Raw genomic sequence first — 23,403 nt, forward strand, 5'->3', positions numbered from 1 at the left:
TACCCCCACCCCCACCCCCAAAAACTCCCATCTCCATGAAAAACTTCTTTTTTTGGATTCTCTTGGCATAGACTCTTTACATTGCCTGACTTCACAACCATTTATCATTTCTTCCTCTTTATCTCATCTCAAATCAGTTATTCACTTCCTTTATTCCCTTAACCTCACCATTCTTGATGTTCGGAGAGTTTTACATATGTGCCCGGAGATTTTAACAGCTCCAATTTCCACCACCCTTAGACCTGCCGTCACTTTTTTGCTCCGGGAAGTTCATGTCACCGGAGAAAATCTTCCGGGTGTTCTCCGTCGACGACCCCGGCTACTCACAAAGTGTGTAGACAAGCATCTCCGACCGACCCTTTACTTTTTACAGAGTAGTATTGGTATCGAAGATGTTTCAAAATGTACGAGTTTGCTATCTTGTTCTGTGGAGACCAAGTTTATACCGCGATTGGATTACTTTCAGAGAATTGGGTTTTCTAGGAGAGATGCGAAAGTGATGTTTCGGAGGTTTCCTTCGTTGTTTTGTTACAGTATAGAGGAGAATTTGGAGCCGAAATTCGATTACTTTGTGGTGGAAATGGGGAGGGAGATGATGGAATTGAATGTGTTTCCTCAGTATTTCTCGTTTAGTTTAGAGAAGAGGATAAAGCCAAGGCATATGATGTGTGTTGAGAAAGGTGTATGCTTGTCATTGCCTGTGATGTTGAAGTCCCATGAATCGCGATTTCGTGATAGGCTGGAAGTTTGTTGTAGCTCTTCTATGCCGGTGAGACAATCTCCCTTTTGGTATTGTACAAAATTTGATCATAATGTAACATAGATTGAAGTTAAAACCATATTTTTGCCCCATTTTGTTTATAAAATTTTTATGTTTGATGATCATTTTATCGGTTATCTGTTTCCTGGTGGTGTAAAATCTTGTTAATTTCGTATACATTCAAGCTTAAATGGAGCGACATGGTCAATAAGGATTCATAGGTGACCACAACTTGCTTGGAACGTAGTTGTTATTTGCTAGTTTGTATACATTCAAAATATTTCTCGTTTAGCTTAGAGAATAGGATAAAGCCAAGGTATATGATGTGTGTTGAGAAAGGTGTGTGCTTGTCATTGCCTGTGATGTTGAAGTCCCATGAATCGCGATTTCGTGATAGGCTGGAAGTTTGTTGTAGCTCTTCTATGCCGGTGAGACAATCTCCCTTTTGGTACTGTACAGAATTTGATCATAATGTAACATAGATTGATCTTAAAACCATATTTTACCCCATTTTGTTTATGAAAGTATATGTTGTGATGATCATTTTAATGCTTACTTGTTTCCCGGTGGTATAAAATCTTGTTAATTTTGTATACGTTCAAGCTTAAATGGAGCGACATGGTCAATAAGGATTCATAGGTGACCACAACTTGCTTGGAACGTAGTTGTTATTTGCTAGTTTGTATACATTCAAAATATTTCTCGTTTAGCTTAGAGAATAGGATAAAGCCAAGGTATATGATGTGTGTTGAGAAAGGTGTGTGCTTGTCATTGCCTGTGATGTTGAAGTCCCATGAATCGCAATTTCGTGATAGGTTGGATGTGTGTTGTAGCTCTTCTATGCCGGTGAGACAATCTCCCTTTTGGTACTGTACAGAATTTGATCATAATGTAACATAGATTGATCTTAAAACCATATTTTACCCCATTTTGTTTATGAAAGTATATGTTGTGATGATCATTTTAATGCTTACTTGTTTCCCGGTGGTATAAAATCTTGTTAATTTTGTATACGTTCAAGCTTAAATGGAGCGACATGGTCAATGAGGATTGTGGTGTGGTAATATTGATTGATACAGTCTACAAGGAGTCAAGTCGATGTATCCAAAGTCTCGAGTTCTAACTGCGAAACCATAGAACCAAGTTAATTAAATTTTGGTAAGTAAAAAGAGGGAGAGTTTTATTAGGTAGAACCAGGTTAATTAACCATGTGGTAAGTATATGTTGATGATTATTTTATTGGTTAACTATTTCTGGTGGTATAAAATCTTTTTAATTTCTTACTAGTCTAGTTTGTACACATTCAAGCTTAAACGGAGTGACACGGTCAAGGAGGACTCATAGCTGATCATAACTTGTTTGGGATCGAATCGTAGTTGTTATCTGCTAGTTTGTATGCATTCAAGTTGCGTAACTAAGTATGTGGCTTGCTTGAATATGTGGTAAGTAAAGTATTGATTCGATACCCCTACAACTTGATCGGCCCCCTTTTCGTACTAGAATGAAGTGGATGTCTTGTTTACTTTTACATGTAATGGAGGGGAGCAATTCATCATTTTCCATTTCTGGCTTTTCTCTGATTGAATCCTTTAGCTATTAGGAAGAAAGTTGCATTAGCCAGCCTCTCTACCCCACAAAGGTTGGTTGTAGGGGTAACGTCTGTGTACGTCCACCCTCCCCAGACCCCACTTGTGGGAATATACGGGGTATGTTGTTGTTGTATTGGAAAGAAAGTTGCATTGATATCCTCTATGCTTGGCCTTTTACATCTGTGAAAGCAGTAGAATCATTTTGCGAGTATATTGAAATCTTTAATCTGCATCCCACCCGAGGGCTTAGTTCAAGTGGCGAAGGTTGAGGGACTTGTGACCTAGTTCGAGCCCTGTGCCATGTGAACTAAGTCTGGTTTTATCATCCATTCGGTTTTTCTATCATTCCCCACATTCTCAACTGAGTAATATTGTGTTTTAAGTACTAGTACCACTTCATATCAAGCATTGTCATGGAGAGTGAAGTCCGCGTAAACTCTACCCTCGGATATCACCTAGTAAGATTACACTAGATATGTTATTGTAAATTACATTATTAATTCTATTTTCTTTTTTCTAATTACAGCTTTTCGACAGAATCAACGTTATAGCTGCTGAATGGACAGAACAATTTTAAATTTAATTTTTTGAGATAAAAAATTGTTTTTAATAACTTTTCTTTGTAAATTTTCCAGCTATAGAAGAGAAACTCATTGATGACATTTTAATAGCATGTATTGGATATGGAGTAGTTGATTTACTAATTGAATATTTTTAGATGTTTGAAAAGGCAAGCATAATTACAGAAATATAACTTAAATCGCTTAACCATGGTAAATTAGATTGATTCGATGTAAACAACCGATACATATTTCCCATTTTTGGGGTGCAAATCCTTATTGTACATAAGTAGAACCATCATTTTTTCTCCTAGTCATTTAATTCATTTCTAATCTCTGTTTTTTCTCAAACAATAATAACATATCCAGTATAATCTCACACGTGGAGTTTGGCGTTTTTCCTCTAGAAATAGTGTGCTCATGATACAAGCCACATGAAGAATGCTGTCCATAGTGTAAGTGCTGCTGAAGCCAATGCATAAGTCCACAACTATAATCACTGAACACTCGCTCTCACCAGCTCCAAACAACTGTGTTATGGTTGCTGCAAATAAAACCGCGTTCACGTAAACAGTCAAATCTCTCTATAACAACTATACGTAATTGAGCAAGACGAAGCAAACGATACGTTCATTAACAGATGATGAACTGATATATACACAAAGAAATAACAATCTCTGCTTGATTTTTTATATTGGATACTATATTTTGTTTTCATACAATTTTTTATATGCTTTATTTGAGTCGAAGGTCTATCAGAAATAGAGTGAAGGGTCAAAAAACACACCCAAAGTATCCCGATACTTTTAGTTTCATACGTGAACTATCAAGTGTGTGAGTTTTCTACTTGAACTATCACTAACTATTCCTCAAAACACACCTCAACCATCAATTGTTCATTTTTCCTACCTGAACGGTTATGATATTTCAGCTAGGAAACTCACACACCTGATAGTTCAGTTAGGTTTTGAAACTCAAAAACTCAGATACTTTAGGTGTATTTTTCACCATTAACTCGAATAAAAATGATAATAGAACAAAAGCATAACTTGTTGAATCAACTTACCAATGTTCATTGCTGGTGGAAGTGCAAAATGAAGTAAAAGAACAAACTTATACAATGGATCATCATGTACCAAGCCTAACCAAGAAGCACCTTTGACAACACCAATACCAATCACAGGCATCGCAATGTATTTGACAACGATAATGCCAGCAAGAATAGATTTCGGAACTACTGAGACCCTCAAACCTTTTAAAAGGTTACCTCCCATGATCAGCGTTAGAAGCGGAACAGCTCCATCTCTGCAGTCATTGATGAAATGTAAATATCAATTTCTTCAACCAGACAAAAGGGTTGACAATTTAAGTGAACACACTCAAACTTGACCTTTGTTGGCAAGTAAGAATGCACATCTAGATACCTCAACTCGTTTTCACTCTGTCAGTTGAATACTTCAACTTACAAAATGATCATCTAGACACAAAATGAGAATGAGTTGGAGTATATAGTTGTCAGTTGAGAGTTTAGACCAAGTTGAAGTGTCTAGATATGCACTCTCAAAGCTCGAGTGCTTACTTGTCAGCTGAAGCCAAGTTGAAGTGTTTGTTTATAAATTATGTTGTTTAATTATGTCACTGAACTTTTCCTTTTTCAGTTCAAACATCCTATCTTTCCAAGTGGTTAAGCTAATTTTTGGCACAATGGATTCAAAATGTTCAACTAACACAGTGGAGACGAGTTGAGATGTGTAGATTTACACTTTCAAAGTTGGAGTACATAGTACTTGCTAAGTTGAGGCCAAGTCTGAGTGTTTGTTTTATACATTCATAATCTGAATGTGAATGAGTCGAATGACTCATAACTCGGCCTATTAGTGAACCATTTCTCCAGGGATTGTGAAAGATGTTCTACTAGAAATGTTCTTGTTATTGCTTTGACTCATATTCACCAAAAAGTGGATCCTGCTCTAATAGCTCCGAATAAATTAAATATGTGCATTAAGATACGAAAACTGCCTTCTGCTAGTTTATTTAAACAAGTTAAGAGAGTCTCATACCCAAGTATCAAAGCTGTATCTTGAATCACATGAAGAGGAGCTGCATCACCTATAACTGCATTTCTGATCTGAGGTATAAGTCCAACAACAAAACCTGCAATCTATACAAGGCCAATAGTCAATACTACTGATCTCACAATAACTAGATCGTAAACAAGACGAACCCTGAATTCCCTTTCATATTGACGGAAACATCCAACAAATTACACGTCCTAGATACGAACTAACACAATCACGCAATACAAAGTAGTTCAGAACACAGATAGAATAACAGTGGGAGAATACCGCTCCGCAGGTAGAAGGGGCTAATAATTTCTTCAGGTTCATCTTCTTTGAAAGCACTCCCATGTACTGTCTCGATTTAGTCCATAGTGAAACCTGTTACAGGAACTCAGAGATCAAAATTCAAAGCACACTTGTCTTAAATGATCACTCATTATGTCACGTGGAAAGTTGAAATTAAAGAGTTGTTAAAAAAGGAAAAAAACAAAATGAAAGTAAGACAAACAGATTGAAACGGAGGGACTAGTTAGTTTCAAGTATGCATGATTGAAATGTGATCCATAATCAACCTGAGATTTATCGTCAAATCTAGTAGAGGGCAATGCAAGTTGTTCAGATTGGTGCTCTGATAATGCTAAGTCATTTGTCTGAAGCAGTGGCTCCGTAGAGACCCCGAGTTCTGCTATGGAGCTTTCTCTGGCAGATTTACTTATGGAGGAATCGTTAACAACTTCAACCTCTTCGGGGCTCTTACTTGATGATATTCTGACTATATTATACACATAAGATCATAGAAAAACCGCGCATACCTGAAGAAGAGAAATCACCAGAGAAACATTGCATTAGATTTCCCTTTCATGAAAAGTTAATAGTTTTTGCTATTGAGTGTTTTTTTCTTCGGAGTGAAGAGGTAGCTCATAGCTGATACTACCTCTGTTGCAATAACTCCGACTCAAGTCAAAACCAGACAAACAAATTGAAACAGATGGAGACATGGAGCATTCAACACCACAATTTTACATCGGAGACCATCCCAAACATGAAAGTATTGTGAAGCAAACTAATCGATTAAAACACATACCGCCATTGAAAGGGAAGCATAACCCATACCATATGTATGGCAAATATCAGGCACTCCGAATGGGCTTCCTTTCTCCTTACAAACAGCTGGAATTATGATGAGAAGCATGTTGCCCATGTTTCCTGTTCACATTGTAGGCGCAAAATTACGTGGAGAAAGTAAGAAAGACTCATGTTTGTCTGGTTTTAACTTGACATGGAATTTTGAGAAAGCAAGAAAGGTCATAAACTAAGGATACATAGAATGTATCAAAATGTTCTTTATTCTCGTGGTCTTAAACATGTCATGGACTAAAACGGAAAGTATGACAAACAAACTGAAACTAATGGAATACTTAATTTTGGCGAGAATACTAATGTCAAGTTGTCACCTATAAGTTCAAAATGAACATGAAAACCAATTACAAGCATCATATTAACTTGAACAATAGTCGTCTTCGTGACTGATGTTCTTTCTGGTTATACATACCTGCAGCACAGCAGCCTATAACGAGGCCTCGTAGATGTTTAGGAGGTTTTGTTATTTGATTGACAACCCAAGCAAGAATCGAACCAACAATAAAAGTGATGAAGATATTCAAAGGCATGAACCACCTACAATAATAGACTGAGTTAATGGGACAGACAGGGTACACATAACAACACAAGAGATAAGAAATCTCGAAAACTCACAATCGTTTCATGCTTTCGTATGTAATTGTTTTGGATAAGTTGCTTGAAATCAGAGATGGATTGCATATGTAAAACACAATCTGTTCATAGAAAAGTATACAACAGGAAACATCAATTTTCTATGACAGAATTAACCACATAAAGTGAGTTGACAACATGAGGTCGACAAAAAACACTAGGTGATTCTTCTCGTCTGTTCTAGCCTTGGTGGACACCTCTTCAAAATATGAATAACTAAACACACGAAGAAGCTGAAGAGGTTTCAACATCTACTATATATGCATAATATTTTAACCATGTATAAACAGTATAATTTTCCGCTCTTAAATGGCATGGTAGTAGTGCAGAGGACGGAGTAAACTAGCAAATTCACGTACAAGAAACGAGTAAAATGGGAATCAACGAGCAAACTACGAAACATGAAATATATACTCACATTATTCAAATGCTTCCTTGCATCCTCTCCTAGTATGGCGAAACGATCTAATGCAAGAGCTAGTCCAAGTGCTGTTATCAAAAGAATTTGAATAACTGGCATTGATGCTGCAACTAAGAGATCCAAAAGCCCCATATCGAGTTCCTTTCGTGTGAACGATGAAACAGAGGATCAAGTTGAGTCGTCTAGACGTGCACTCTCAAAGTTGGAATGCTTACTTGTCAGCTAAGACCAAGTTTGAGTATGTGTTTGCATATTACGCCTATTAAAAAAAAAATCAAAATACATCACACAATGATACTGAAACTCAACAATAGAATTTACAAACAAAAAATCAAAGAAAACTAAAAAATGCAAATTAACTTATTTCCTCTTATTTAAGTTAAGTTAGCTCGTTCAAGAACTACGATCTTTAGCTCTAAAACTAAATCATTTCGAACTTCGAGATTAATAGGAAGGAATATTTATTCCACATAAGTGAATTCTCTAATAACTTATTTATTTTATATCACATAAAAGTTATCTAACTTTAAAATTTATCACACATAAGTCATTTGTTTTATTTTTTGTTACATAAAGTCATCCAATTCTACTGAAGTTGACTAAAAAGTAAATTTCACCTGAATTTCTGTTCTATTGCTCGTTCGAGAACCACGATCTTTAATTTTAAAGTAGAATCTTTTCCCTGTATTTTGAGAAGAACTTCGAGATTAATAGGAAGGAAACTTAATCGAAATGAATAATAATTTTTCTTCTCTCATCGACCCATATAAATATCAATTGGACTATCGTTGCACAAATGGGTACCTAACTCCTTTACAGGGAATTTTGAAAAAATGGATACCTAATTCATTAGGTGAGGAACTTTAAGAGGAATTAAATACTGGAGAAATATGGGGACCTAAGGCATTTGCATGACAATGACTACCTCGGGTCTCGCATTGGGGTAAAACGCTTTCTAATAAAGACGATTTTGTATTCAGAGTATTTGAACTTGTGAGGTTAAGAATGAAGTAGTACTTACCGTTCCACCAAAATTCTTGTTGGTGACAACAACTTCACCAACATAGGTTGTGGTACGGTTTGAGATCTATTCACGTCAAGGCGGAGTCAGGTAGAGTTGAGGGGTACATCCGAACTTCGTTTGACAGAAAATTACACATAAATTAAAGTTATTTTTTATGTATATATATAATAGAGGTTGAATCTAATCGTGTGTTTCCTTTTCATATTTTGAACTTTGTTAGTGAAAATTTTTGCTTGCCCAATGTAATTCATCCTTAACTAGAGTTCTCAGTTTTGAGTCCCTAGAAATGAAAAAAATTCCTTTGGGTGGCTATTGTGCAGTGAGAGAATTTAAATTTTATCGAACTTCAATACAAATATAAAATATTAAATTAAAATAATGACAACAACTTCAGAGAAATAAATAATGGAATTAAAGCCAAAAAAATGACAGCAACTTAACAGCAACAGATAAGGGAATTGCTTGAAGAAGAGAATAAGGGTACCCAATAATAATAAATGCACAACATATAAGAAGGTATATACATGTATTTGTTCAATCGAATTCAGTAACTTGATATATATATATATTAAATTCTAAGAAAATCCCCTCTTTCTTTCTCTGTCATCACATCATTGAACGGTTTCAGATAAATTATTTAAATTAAAGATCTTTCAATTTTTTTTTTTTTTTTAAATTTCTATGAGGTAGGATGGTTTGCTTACATTACGTATGTTATTGTTATTGTTTTTGTTGGGTTTAATTTTAAAAAAAAATCACCCTGAACTTTTTGTAAAATTATTAGTCCAAACTTACTATTTATTGCAAATTTAGTGAATTTTTTGTTTTATTTTATATTATTCGTTCATTTTTATTTATTTATTATAGTAAAAATAATTTTTATTTTTTACATGTCAAGAAAAAAACTATTTTTTCATTTTCATCCTTAATATTAATTATTTTTCTCCAAATTATTTTTTAAAAATCTAAAAATATATACATCAATTAACATAAATATTATGATAAAATAAAAAAAAATATTATCATTATTTTTTTAAAAACATGTAAAATCTAAAGTAGACAAGTAAAAATAAACGAAATATATTTAGACAACATTTACATTACTTGATATATTATTGTTGTTATTATTTAGCGAAAATTATTGATTCCACCGAATTGTACGTGAGCGTTGTGCGACACTGATTGAATTAAATTTAGACGAATCGAAATAATCATTATTCACCAACCCTCAAATTTTCCATATTATTTTTCACCTACCCTGGAATTTTGCATTTGCCCTATTTCATATTGTACGCATGTAATTCGAAAGTACAGAAATTAAAGTGGACACTATTGTATGGTTTATATTACTCACTTCGTGCACTTTTGTTAGTCACATGTTGGGAATTTGAAGTAATAATATGGCCACACACGTAGAAAGTTCATAATACTTATTAATTGATATTTAATATTTAAATTTTAAAAAATAAATAATTAATATTAAAAATAAATATATAATTTTTTCTTATATCATTAAAGTGAGAAATAAAAGTAAAAATTTATTTTTAAAATAACGAATCACTGATTTTTAAAATTTAATTTTTAACTATTGAAGTTGATAGTACATACTTTATTTGGGTATGAAAAAACAAATATTAGATTAAGAATATAGCATGTTGATGTTCATGTCAATGGTCCAATTATTTATTAATACAATAAATCGTGCTATAATAGGACAAAATTTAATTTTTAACTATTGAAGTTGACATTACATACTTTTTTTTGGGTGTAAACTAAAAGATGAAAAAACAAATATTCAAATCAGAATATACCATACCAAACTACTTTAAAGGGTGTTTACCAAACTACTTTAGAGGGTGTTTGGATTAACTTAAAGTTGGTCAAATTTATTTTTAAGTCAATTTTTAACTTCTGCCATTGTTTGACGAATATTAAAATAACTTAAAATAAGTCAAAAAATGATTTAAAATAAGTTAGAAAGTGTTTGACAATGTTAAAAATAAAAGTAAGTTTCTCCCTACTTTTTATTTTTTGACTTAAAAGTCATTTATGTTTGGCTTTTTTTTTAAACTTAGAAGTTACTTTTTTTAAGCCAATCCAAACCGTAGGATGATCATAAGGGGTCGTTTGGTAGGTGGTATTAGAAGAGATAGTCCATGTATTATGTATGATATTATTTAGTACTATGTTTGCTAGGAATTTGGGCCTATGTATGGATTAGTTATACATCCTACATGGTATTATAGGATCTATTACTAATATGTTCCATTTGGAGGTATTAGTAATACATAGGATTTAATACCATGAGATAAGTCTATGTAAAGACAAAAATATTCCTCAAATCATTTTAATTATTTTGTTTATTTTCTTGATTTTATGTTTTATATTTATATTTGTACTAGTAAATTTATTCAAATAAATTAGCTTACAAATTATTTGGAGAGTGTTGTTTGTTACTATATAAATTCGATACAAATCAATACAATATTTGAAATGTGAGTTGTTTAATATTTACTAATTAAAAATGCAAATATATAATCACATAACGTTTGTGATATAATATATATATATATATAGATAGATTTCTAATTATTTTTATTTTGAATATTTTATAAAATTGCATACATCTATCTTAAACTACAACTTATAATTTTTATGTGTAAATATAGATGATTTATTCAATTTACAATTGTTTACCGTCTTTTCGATTTTAAAAGTAGATGGTTTATCTTTTTTAAATTGAAAATTAACATTTTTGTGAGTGATCAATTTATTAAGATGACAATTATTTATCCTCAAATAATTCAAGTGAAAAAAAATAGCAAACATGACAATAAAATTGTTCTTCTCCTAGCTAGTTAGAAAGCCACAGAAAAATAATATTGTCCGGCAATTATCTACCTTGACCCAATTACATAATAATTCAAGGGTGTAATTGGAAAGAAACTTTTTATAGAGTTTTAATCCAAACACAAGATGAGGTGGGAAACAAGGAACCGAACACTTGATAAAAATAAATCTTGTATTACCAATCCTTGCACTACTAATCCATGCATTATTAATCCATGCGTTATTAATTTTTGTACCAAATGACCCCTAAGTGTTTTCAAAGGGAGGCCTAGCCTTCTACTCCCTTTGTCCCTAATTACTTGTCCACTTTTGAATTGACACACCTATTAAGAAAACAATAATTGATATAGTGAGTTTACCATTTTACCTTTATTAATTCTGAATTGGATGAATTAAAAACTTAAGATTTTCAAGAAGTTCTACATTTTTCAAAGTAATAAATTGAGGGTATAATAGAGAATTTTTTTTTTGTCCTTTCTTGATTTGTCAAAAATCAAAATGGACAAGTAATTAGAGACAACTAAAAAAGGAAATATGGACAAGTAATTATGGACAAAGGGAATATTATTGAGTGGTTGGCAATTTCAAAGTTTGTTTCATTCGTCCATTCACTTAATTAATTATGCAATTAATGTGATGATTATTTTTTATTATCAAATATATATTACGGATACTCGCAAAAATCTCACTAATTTAGGAGTTAATTATTTAGATTCATGTTAATTTGCAATATTACGAATTTTACCAATTTTGGTGTGTATGTCCAGATACATATATCTCAGGATACATGAGATCAAAATTAGGTGTAATTTGTCTAGATACACTATATTCAAGTGGATTCGTATGTATCTTGGATACATTGAGAAATGTCGTTCATTGCTCTCCTATGTATCTGGTATTCCAGATACATACGAATCACACTACCTAGATATATTAGCGTGATTCACATATACATGTAATACATAGGCAGATCTCGCTCGCCTCCTTCCTGTTCTCGCACGCCTCTCTCTCTATTTCAGTGTATCTGGTAGCAAAAAAATATTTATCTAGGTGTATCTGACTTGAAATTTGGTATAAAATTATTAATTTGTAATATAAAGTATAATTATTTTAAATTATAGAAAAAATTAATAAATACGATAGGAATATTCAGATAGTTAGGTAGTTTCTCTTATATATTAACACCATAAAATTAGACTCATTTATGAACTTTTGACAAAAAAGATTCATTTCTAGCTTTTAATTGTCACCAAAGTAACAAATTATACATGATATCAAATGACTACACAAGTCATGCCAACTGATTAGTCTGAGAAATTAAGCAAAATCAGTGAATTAATCAAACAATTGTTTTTGTCATACTTCTATTTCTAGACCGTTTCAAAAAGAATATTTTTTATTATTTTCTGGCAATTCTTTAATTTCAATTTTTCACATGTTATGTTTAAAACAACAAATTAAAGAATATTTTTTTTGTTGTCTTAAACTCCGTATTAAGTCAAAACAAAACAACCAAATTAGAATAGATAGGGAGTAAATAATATATTTCAGACTATTTATATTTATTCAATCATTTGTAAAATAAAGTTGTACAATTTTATTATTGGGCTTGCTAATGAGAGAGACAAAACTCAAAACTAGTCAAATAGTTCATGTTGGTGGTCCATTTAATACACAAAATTGTGCCACAATTGGATAAAATTTGATTTTTCAACAATTGAATTTGACAATACATACTTCATCTAGTTATCCACAAAAAGAAAAAAAAAGATTAACATTAGAACTAGAACATAGTATATACCAAACTAAATCTAGGATGATAAGTACTAAAGTAAAATAAAGATCTAATCTTCTATTTATTGAATGAATGATGGACAATTTCAAGAATTCTTTTCTTCATTCACATAATTAATTTATGCAATTAATGTGATCATCATTTCCAATAATCAGATGTATACTAATTAACACCATAAAAGACTTATTTAAACTTTCATAAAAAGAAGTTCATTTTTTGGCTTTTAATTGTCATTAAAGTAAGAAATTATACATGGTATCAAATAATTACATAAGCCATGCCTACTACTTCAAAATACATGTCGTAAAAAACATATACATTAATATGAAGAGATATGAATGTCCTTTAATTATGAAGTCATGAGTTACAAAATAGAGGGAGAGCATGGAGATTGTGATACTTCATTGTCACAAGTCACAAATGTTGAAAGGTATTTTATTATTTTTGTTTAATCCATTTTATCTTTTTTTTCAGTCCCAATATATATGACATCATTCAAATTTTAAGAGTCAAATAATTTAGTTTTGATTGTGAATTTAGACATGAAAATTTTGTTTTTTTTAATAATTTTTTTACATATATAAAAACTACATAAAAAGTTTTTTATATATATATATACACATATATATATACACACATACACACTTACATTTAAATCCAAAAATGTAGAAAAAGTATCACATCAAATACATGTATCCAGTGCGATTCACATGTATTTGAGATATACAAACAAATCTCGCTCGCCTCCTTTATGTTCTATTGCTCGTCTTTCTCACTATTTCAGTATATCTGGTAGCAAAAATATGTATCCAGGTGTATCTACTTAAAATGTGATATGAAATTATTAATTAGTGAGTCAAAATTTAATTATTTCAATATATAGAGACAATTAATAACTATGGTAGCAATGTTGTGAAATTAAATAGTTTCTCCCTTTTTATTTGATAAATCTATTAGGTTTAGGGCAAACAACTGAAATGAACACCTTTTATTATTTAGAACCATTTCAATCAAGTAAAATATAGAAAAAATGATAAGAAATGACCATTCAGCTATTTCCGTTACCAAAATTTTAGCTAAAATTTGGGGAAAGGCACAAGTACCCCTACACTATGACCGAAATTTCAGAGACACACCTTAACTAAACTAAGGTCCCATTACCCCCTGAACTAATTTGTTTTGTAATTTTATACACATTTTGGCTTATGTGACAATTGAGGCGCGTTGGAGATGTTTGGATGCCACCACTACAAGAGAAGTGTGAATTACATAGGGATTTTCTTGGGGATTAGCATGAAAATTTGCAAAAAAATAAGTTTCCTACTGATTTTCATTCTAATCCCCATGTAATTCACACTTTTCTGGTAGTGCACGTAAGCTAAAAAGGTGTACAAAATTACAAAAAATGGGCTTGGGGGGGGGGGAGGGGTAATAGGACATTAATTTAGTTAAGGTGTGCCTCTGGGATTTCGATCATAGTTTAGGGGGTACTTGTGCCTTATCTCGCTAAAATTTCAAAAATTACTAAAATTGGCCAAAACTTATGCTCTTCTTCTTCCTTCTGGTTTTGCCATTAATAACTTCTTTTCCTTCTTTCTTCTTTTAATGCGTCTTCTTGGTTGTGTTTTCCTTTTTCTTTAAAATTTGAAGCACCATAAACATGAATCGTTTCGAGCAAATTATATATCAAAATACTGGAAACATCGAGATGATTTCATATCTAAAATTTGAGACTATTTGGAGGTGGTTTCGAGTTGACAGAGATTGAATAGTGAATGTATACTTCATGTATAGACAATGTATACTTCATAAAAATTTTGCGCGGGTTAAGCTCAGCCCACCCTGCCCCCACCCAGCACCGCCCATTGCCATCCCTACTCCTCCTCCTTCTTTTTCTTCCGCATCGTCTTTCCTTTTTCTTTCTGTGTCGTTTTCTTCTTCTTTGTTGTTTTTTCTTTTAAAATTTGATGTACCGCAAACGTGAATCGTTTCGAGTGAATTATATATCAAAAGACTCAAAATATCGAGAGAATTTCATTTCTAAATTTTGATACTATTAGAGGTGATTTCGAGCTGATCGAGATTAAATAGTCAATGTATACTTCATATATAATTAAACTATATTTAATTTTTTGAGTATATCGTCATGTATAGATACACTATATTAAATAGCCAATACTCATTATATACTTTATATGACTTTTAACAAACTTTATTATATATATAATCAATGTATACTTTCAATGATTTTTTAATTATATGACTATATTTATGGTAAACTAATTACTAATTTATTATATATAATTGAAATTATTCCTAAAATATATTAAAAAGACCAAAATAAAACATTACTAGTAAATTAAGTACCATTTTAGTCATTTTCTCAAAAAGTCTCACATAAAGACAAAGGAATTAACTCATATCCTACTCACACTCTTCAGTTACTTGGTGCCAAAAATATTTGAAGAAGCAAAAGCCGCCATTGGAGGGTAAAGCTCACGATCGTTTCTTCTTTGTTAAGCTACTTTGCTTCATCAACCTCCGATTTCGATTGCAGATTTCTACCTGTTGCTGAATTTGATGGATTCCTGTAAGTTTTTTTACTCACCGGCATTACTTGTTTATCTGTTGAATGTTGCTCTGTTTTTGAAAAAAATGATAAAACTAAACACATCTGTAATGTGGATGAAGTTTTGATGTTTTTTTTCCGGTGAATTGATCGGTGGGAGGACCTTTTGTTAGTTTTCATTCTGTTTAGAGTTAACATACGGGGATGAAAAACAATTTTTTTTTTCTGTTTGTTTTTGTATCCTCAATTTTGTTTTGAAGAAACTAGGGTTAGGTTTTTTTTGTGTGTGTTTGTGTGGAGGAATGCATGCTTTTGCTAATAGGTTTTATATATGAGGGAGTTTGGCCATGAAAATTGAGAGAATTTGAAAAACAAAGTACTTTTTTCACTCCAAAGCACTCGCATAAACTCCAAAAAACAAACACGATTGGCCATAAAAAGTTTCTTTTCTTGTAAAAAAATGAATTTGAAATAAAGGTATGAAATTTGTAGAGAATCATATAACTAGTGGAATGAGTGATTCATATCAGTTTTTTTTGGAAGTTATTTCTTCCCTTTCCTTTTTCTTTTGGGTGCTTTTTCTTTAGGTGATGAGTATTAGAATGCCGAAATTTGATAAATATGATATGTTGCCTCATGTGACTAGTTGTCAGAATGGATAAGGGTGAAGGAGAAGTGAATGATGTTCATCAGAGTGAGAAAATGATCTATGAGGTCATTCCGAATGGGAATAATATGCTGGTTGATAAATCAGTGGACCCTCAGATGAAGACAAATGCTACGACTGTTACCACTGATGGTGATGCTAGGTCGGACGAGTTTCCGAATTTGACAATCGAAGTTACGGATTCTTCTATTGGAAAAGCGCCAGAACCAGCTAGTCCAATGTTTCTGATCAATCCTTCAACTGCAAATGCTGGACAGCATAGTGGGGAAGCATCTGCGAATATTTATGCAATGGTACATACTCTAATATACTTTTGGAGTCATCTTTGCTATGTTATTTGGTTCTTGGGATAAAATAATTCATTTACAAGTACTAAACTTTTACCAATTGGTTTCTCTTTTACTTGGGATAAAATAATATTTTTAGAAATATTTTGGATTTGCTGCTGTTATGATTGTGAAATTGTTGGAAGCCAATTTTTTTACATAGTGTGCATGTGTGCAATTGTTTTTAAAATGATAATTTGTTTTCAAATTTTAGATGGCTGATGGTGAGGATGATGAAGGCTCCCCTGAGGATCAAGCTGCATTTATAGGAAAACTAGGCACCTTTTACCGGGAGAAGGCGATGGAATTTAAACTACCTAAGTTTTATGGTCATCCGCTTAATTGCCTAAAGTAAGTGTATCATGGTTTTATCATTAAGCCTTTTTATTTTCATCTTGTTCCTGGTACGTATTATATCTTGTCATGTTCTTCGTGCTAGGTTATGGAGATCTGTGATCAGATTAGGTGGCTATGATCGGGTAAGCCTTTTATTCTGCACTTGTATTTTACTTTTTTAATTGAATCAAGAACTGCAGAGGATATTAGTCACTTCCCCAAAATGTCCTCAGCTAATTAGAAGCAGTGGGTCAACAATCGAGTGCATTAAGTCAAGGAATTATTTATGGATTAACCATGATCTTGTTCACACAGCCGTGTGTAAAGCATCCCTGGAGGGCTATGTTTCTCTTTCCAAATATCACAGTGTGAACCTCGAGTTGTAAGAGAGGGTATTCTTAATTTATTTTTAAGAAATAAGCAATGTAGCTCCATACTTTATAGTATAATTAAAAAAATTCAAGCGGTGGTTGTGTATTTTCTTCTGTTACTAGGTTGATTAATTAATGATGCAATATGTTGTGAGTCTGTGAGATGAATTTTATGTTATTCCTACATACTTTTGATGGTGTACTATTAAGCTACTTTGTCTCTGTAGGTAACTGGATACAAGTTATGGAGGCAAGTGGGAGACTCCTTTAATCCCCCCAAGTGAGCATTTAGTTGGGCCTGGTTATTTCTGTTTTTTCTGGCAACTTAATATGAATATTTCTCCTTTACTCGTCAAACATCAACTTCCCCAATATATACTATGTAAGGGAGATGTTGTCTGTCATTGTTTTACTGATGATGTGCAAAGATTTTGCAGTTTATTTCTGTTGTTTTGGATGTGAAATGTTACGATATATTTTGAGTACATGTGAGAGGAATAAGTTGCTTGGTTGCTAGAACAGTATATCAGAAGGTGGTAGAAGAACAATTGTTCATGAAGTGTATAAAACCTTAATAACTACTCCCGTTGTTTCAAATGTTTGTCTGGTTTTGACTAGACATAGACTTTAAAAAGTAAATATTTTTTTTGAATCTTGTAGCCTTGGATCAAAATAACACTTGGTCTAGTTATTTTACTTAAAATTATAACAATTTTTTCGAAATACAGAATTATATGAATTAGGGAGAAACTCCATGAAAGGAAAATTAATGATTCATATAAATCACTTAGTGGGAAATGTCCCGAAGAAATCCAACGAGTAACATAATCTTGTTTTATAGAAAAGAGCAACTATTGCCTCTTTCTGATGAATCGTATAGTTTTACGATTTCATCGACTAAAAAGGTTATCAAATGAATGGTAATTTCTGTAAAGATATGGCACCTGGACGCAACTCAACCCCAGCTCATGAGTGGTGGTTTGTCCATTTCCATATAAAGAGTCCAATTTCTCATTCCTCTTCCGATGTGTGATTTCTTAACATTCCCCCGTACGCCCAGACCTCAACTAGAGCGTGAACCATTATAAATGGGGACCCAACATCGGTGAACGACAAACTGGGATGAGTGTAACTCTAATACCATATAAAGATATGACACATGAGTCTCCCTCAACCTCAAAAGTTAGCTCATGAGGGGAGGTTTGTCCAAGTCCATATAAGGAGTCCAATTTCCCATTCTTCTTCAGATGTGGGACTTTTTAACAATTACAATTGAAATGATCGAAAAGGAAATATGAGTTAATGTATGCTCAAGGTTGAAAATATCATAAAAAGACTTTAAAAAGAAGAGTCCCTTAATTACATAATTTTAAATGGAAATCGAGAATTGAATTCATAATAAGATCTATTTATCCTTTTTAGAAGATAGTATGCTGGCACTCAGACTCGAACCGAATTGCATTAGCACTGCTTCCTAAGAGCAGTGCGTCTACCAATTTCACAGTAGCGGCCTGTCTTGAACTCATAATAGCATATGGATAAGCAATTGTAGAGATTGAGTAAGCTATTTTAGTTTAGTAATGACTAAAATAGATCAATGACAATAAAAAGTTGTTCAAATAAGAATTTTAGGTTGAAGGTTCATTTTAGATTTGAGTTTAGATAAACAAAGATGCGTAGAATGTACCAAAATGTCCTTAATCTTGTGGTCTTGAACATGTCATGTGAGTTGTGACACGTTGAAATTAAGAATTGCCAAAAAGGGGAAGAGGCATTCTTTTCTTTGAATTTGGTAACTTTGGAAGGAGGCATTCTTTTTATAGCGGATAGAGTATTAAAACTACTAAAATTGAAAATACGAAGAAAACATGAAGTGCTTTTGCAAAAATAACAACATAGATTCCAATATCAAGCTATAAGCTTAGTTGCTCGGACTCTACTTGTGACACGTTAAAATTAAGAATTGCCAAAAAAGGGAAGAGGCATTCTTTTCTTTGGACTTGGTAACTTTGGAAAGAGGCATTCGTTTTATAGCGGAGAGAGTATAAAACTACTAAAATTGAAAATACGAAGAAAACATGAAGTGCTTTTGCAAAATAACAACATAGATTCCAACATCAAGATATAAGCTAAGTTGCTCGGACTCTTCACTTTTGGTGCCACAGCCGTGTCGACACGACATGGGTGTGGGATCCGTGTCCAATTTGGTCAACCGATTTTAGGTGCTTTGACCAAAATAGATGTGGTAAGTGTGGACAGTTTTAATGATTGTCTGTAATCAATACAAAAGCTAAGGTGAAATTGAAGAAAATGATATACCTTTTATCTAGAAATTTCTATGTCACTCCTTTTCCGTTAATCTCCTTCCATATTCTCCTCAAGTTCTCCCGTAATATCTCATCATTTAGGTTTTCTAACTCTTCTTTTAGATATTTTAATTATTTTTAGGCGAATCCCCGCACCCATATCCCTACATGGATCCATATCCCCGAATCTTATCATGAAGGATCCAACATCTAGATCTGCACCCGTATCGGACACCCGCACCGAGTCCGAGCAACTTAGGCTATAAGTGCTAAGAAAGATACACCGCAATAACAACAAACAACAACATACCCAAGGAATGTTGCATCTTTCTTTCTGTTAAGTCTTGGTCAAATATAGAGGGCCAGGGATCTTATACACGTATCTGAGTGGTGGCAATTGGTTCTGGATTTAAGCACGCAGGGACTTGAAGCCTAAAAATATATACAGATGCTTCTGAGTAAGGAGTCTAGACTTTATGAGATACTGACGGGACACTTCCTTATGCTAGATTTGCTCAATGTGAAATGAGTGTCGATGTCTGATGTCTCCAATTAGATGAGTAACTTAGAATAAAGAATGGGGTTGTAATGAGAAAGATATCTTTTGATGCTCAAATAAGATAAGAATTTACTGGAATGATAATCAACTGAATGTATAAGACAATGCCAATGCCTTCTATCTACTATTATACGACTTTCTCTAAATGCTTTTTTTGGGGCTCTGATAATCTTCTTTCTCAGGACTTGCACTACTGTATCTTGGACATTCCGCGGCTTCTATGAGAAGGTAATAACCTGAAGTTCTCTTCCTTTGATAGTTATTAGCTTATTTTAACTACTGTCCACCATGCTGCTAATATTTGGTAGGTGAGTTTCTGGGAACTGAATTATGTCGCCTTGTTAGTGGGTAGGTGGTTTGCGATGTTATCTTTTATGTGGGTTGTATGGAAGGAGAGGGAGAGAGTGTTTGAAGGGATAGAAATTGATTTTGTAAATGTAAGGATTAACCTTTTATCTCTAGTTTTTTTTTTGTGCACCTATGAGGTCTCTGCTTGTATAGTTGATTGAATGTTTTTGTAGAGGACCATATTTTTGTATAGGTTCTCTATTTCTTGGTATACGGCTTGTATACGGTATTTTCCTCAATCATTAACAAATTCTTTAACCTTATCAAAAAAATTGGTGGGTGCTTTGTGAAGTATCAACTTAGAAAACTTTTACTAACAGCCCATCTTTTGTGGCCTATAAAGTCACTTGAATAGTTTGTGTTTGCTTCTTTTCATTTTTGTGGTTCTGATTTTCTTCTTCTTTAAAGTAGGTTTCATTACATCTTTGATTTTGCAATTGGTTATATCACTGTGAGATGGCAGCTGGACAATAAATTGTTTAGCTTTCCACATTTTGAAATGCCAAACTTAGATGTTTAAGTTGAATAAAGAACTTCATCTCCGTGCATCTATGCTTATATGGTGATTTTGAATAGAATTTGTTCTAAAAATTTATCTGTCTCTTACTTTTTGTTTCTGTACATTCTATTATCTCATGATTCTCTGTATGTTAGTTGCTTCTACAATATGAAAGGCATAGGACACAAAACAGAGAGCTTCAACTTCCTATTCCTCCTCCTCCTGGTTCTTCGGGAGTTGACAATGAGGTAAAGCTGTGTTTACATTGTTTTTATGTGATGTATCTTCACATCTGCTGTATGTTGTACACATTTTAATTGATATATGGGGAAGCCTATTACCCCAAGTAGTTAGAATTATCGACGTATTTCGACTAATGGTCTTTACTTCATCTAAATGTCGAATCAACTAATGTAGCCTTGTAGTATATCTATATATATATAGAAATATGAACTATTTAAAGTAATTCTGCAGGGAAGTGGTTACCAAGTTTCTGCATCAGGAAGGGCAGTAAGAGATTCAGCTGCTCGTTGTAGGCTAGGCTGGCAGGAGCAACACCTTCTTGGTTATGGTGAGGTTGCTGAGCCAATTGTAAAGGTCTGCTGCTGAATCCTTGTAGAGGTCTTCGGGCATTGATTTTCTTAAGTTTGATCCTGTCTATTGCGATGTACAAGTAATTTTGGTGTTTTTCATTCTTTTATAGGACAGGAGTGCCAACAATATGCCAAAGCGTGCGAAGAGCCTAAAAACTAGTGGTAAGATTGTTCGTCAATTCTTTGCCAACTTGACTTCTTCATATATCTCTATCATTGAGCTGTTTTCTCCTCACCATTTCCCACTATGAAGTCTGGCACTCTCCGAGAATTTTAGTTTTTGCTTTAACTTGTACTATTATCAAAAAGGAATAGTGACCGCAGCAGAACTTCTTGTTGTATTCAGGTTCTCTTAAGCACCAGGGACAAAATGAAGTGGAGCACCCAATGAAAGCTGCAGAAACTGAAACATTTAAGCTGTAAGTCGTACTTTATCTTGATCCTTTCTTCTAATGTTTTTATCTTGTACACCAGCAGTTTTTATCACCCAAAAGAAAAAGAGTACTAGGAACTTCAATAGTATTTCTCTATCTCTCTCTGTTTTTGGTTCCTCCGTTTCTGATGTAAAGATAAATTGCTTTCCATCTGCCAGGTTGGATGTCCAAGTTGTTGATGTTGGACCCCCCGCTGATTGGGTGAAAATCACTGCTCGTGAAACAGTAAGTTCCTCTCAGAACAAAAGAATTAAGAACCTCTAGATTATGCATTCCATTTCTCTCATGTGATTTGTAATGATTTTATGCAAACAGAATGATTCCTTTGAGGTCTATGCACTGGTGCCTGGGCTTTCACGAGAGGAGGTATAATACCAATCGTGCTACTTGTTTCCATCAAGTGCATTCAATTTGTTTTCGTCGTTTTACACCATCTCAAAGCTCGAATCCCCTTATTTCTTGGTAAACATAGGTACAGGTTCAATCTGATCCAGCTGGTCGCCTGGTCATTACCGGTCAGCCAAACCAACTTGACAATCTTTGGGGTGCTACTGCCTTCAAGAAGGTACACACCTTGCTATTTATTTTACTGATTTTGACTTTGATAGAGTAATTCAATCTGTGCCTTACTTGCATATTTTTGGACTGGTAATTTTCTTTGGTAAAGAGAAACTGTCATGCAGAAAACTTGATATTTCTTCAATGGATCTGAAAACTATATCATTGTTACGTTTCTATTTGTTGATCACAACACTTTAAGAAGTCTACGACAATCAAAAGGTTCTCCATTTGTAAGTTGGCTGACATAATTTTTTTTCAGGTGGTCACCTTACCTGCTAGAATTGATCAGCTTCGGACCAACGCTGATGTCACCCTTCATGGGTGTCTTCATGTTCATGTGCCCTTTGAGCAGCAAAATCTCTGAGTTAACAAAGCAGGAGTAGTGGTAGTTGGCCAACATTGTGAATGCTTGGCCATAGTTGTTTAGTTGTTGTTGATGATACTGTGGATCAAAAACTTTGAAGGGCCCAGATATAGCAATGGAGGTATTTCGGCTTCAGCCGCCCCAGTAGAAACTTAGATTGCTTTTCAAAGACAGATGAATATGTGATGAACATAGCTTGGAGTAGTATGTTGTTTTGATACTGAAACGTATCTCTCTTTTTAGCATTTGACAATTCTATTATAATCTCGAAATTATTGGCAGACACATACTTTTTTGAAGTACTCTTTCAGACCTGAAGCTGAAGGTGGTGGAAGATGTTTATAAAAAATATCAGTTAACACCACCTTCATTGTTGAAGACTCGATATAGCATTGGTAAGTAGCTAGCATGGAGTATTTCTCTGTACAAGCTCCTTGCATGTGGTTTGATTGTTCGATTTGTCGGGGGGGTCTCAACTCCCATCCCATCCACCCCAAAAAATCTTTTTCTTTCTTAATTAAGCCTAGCCTACTGTTTCTTCTCAACATTAGGAAGATGATTGTGGAGGAGATTTGCTTGAGAATGGAGAAAAAAGTAGAGTTTTGGAGGATGAAAATTGCTTATTTGGGAGCAGGAAA

General features: G+C 33.4%; 2 protein-coding genes and 1 pseudogene across 2 annotated transcripts; 2 read left to right on the plus strand and 1 right to left on the minus strand.

Annotated features, from left to right (window-relative positions):
- Positions 1–7: 7 nt before the first annotated feature.
- Positions 8–994, plus strand: LOC102603805 (uncharacterized; the record flags this gene model as incomplete). Its single annotated transcript, XM_015306652.1, has 1 exon — positions 8–994. A coding segment is annotated over one exon (816 nt), but the record flags the coding sequence as incomplete, so codon positions are not given.
- Positions 995–3,116: 2,122 nt separating this feature from the next.
- On the minus strand, positions 3,117–8,006 carry LOC102602006 (uncharacterized transporter C5D6.04-like; annotated as a pseudogene).
- Positions 8,007–15,283: 7,277 nt separating this feature from the next.
- On the plus strand, positions 15,284–23,050 carry LOC102602335 (AT-rich interactive domain-containing protein 5-like). The gene is made up of 14 exons (XM_006342463.2): positions 15,284–15,422; positions 16,048–16,361; positions 16,609–16,745; positions 16,834–16,873; positions 17,329–17,381; positions 20,149–20,194; positions 20,969–21,061; positions 21,288–21,410; positions 21,517–21,568; positions 21,753–21,825; positions 21,999–22,065; positions 22,156–22,206; positions 22,313–22,405; positions 22,661–23,050. Exons 1-14 carry the CDS (start codon positions 15,413–15,415, stop codon positions 22,763–22,765), a joined length of 1,257 nt encoding a protein of 418 aa, XP_006342525.1. The 5' UTR covers positions 15,284–15,412; the 3' UTR covers positions 22,766–23,050.
- The last annotated feature ends 353 nt before the right edge of the window (positions 23,051–23,403 follow it).

This window comes from Solanum tuberosum, unplaced genomic scaffold, assembly GCF_000226075.1.
Source record: "Solanum tuberosum cultivar DM 1-3 516 R44 unplaced genomic scaffold, SolTub_3.0 scf00034, whole genome shotgun sequence".
In the NCBI taxonomy this organism is placed as follows: domain Eukaryota; kingdom Viridiplantae; phylum Streptophyta; class Magnoliopsida; order Solanales; family Solanaceae; genus Solanum; species Solanum tuberosum.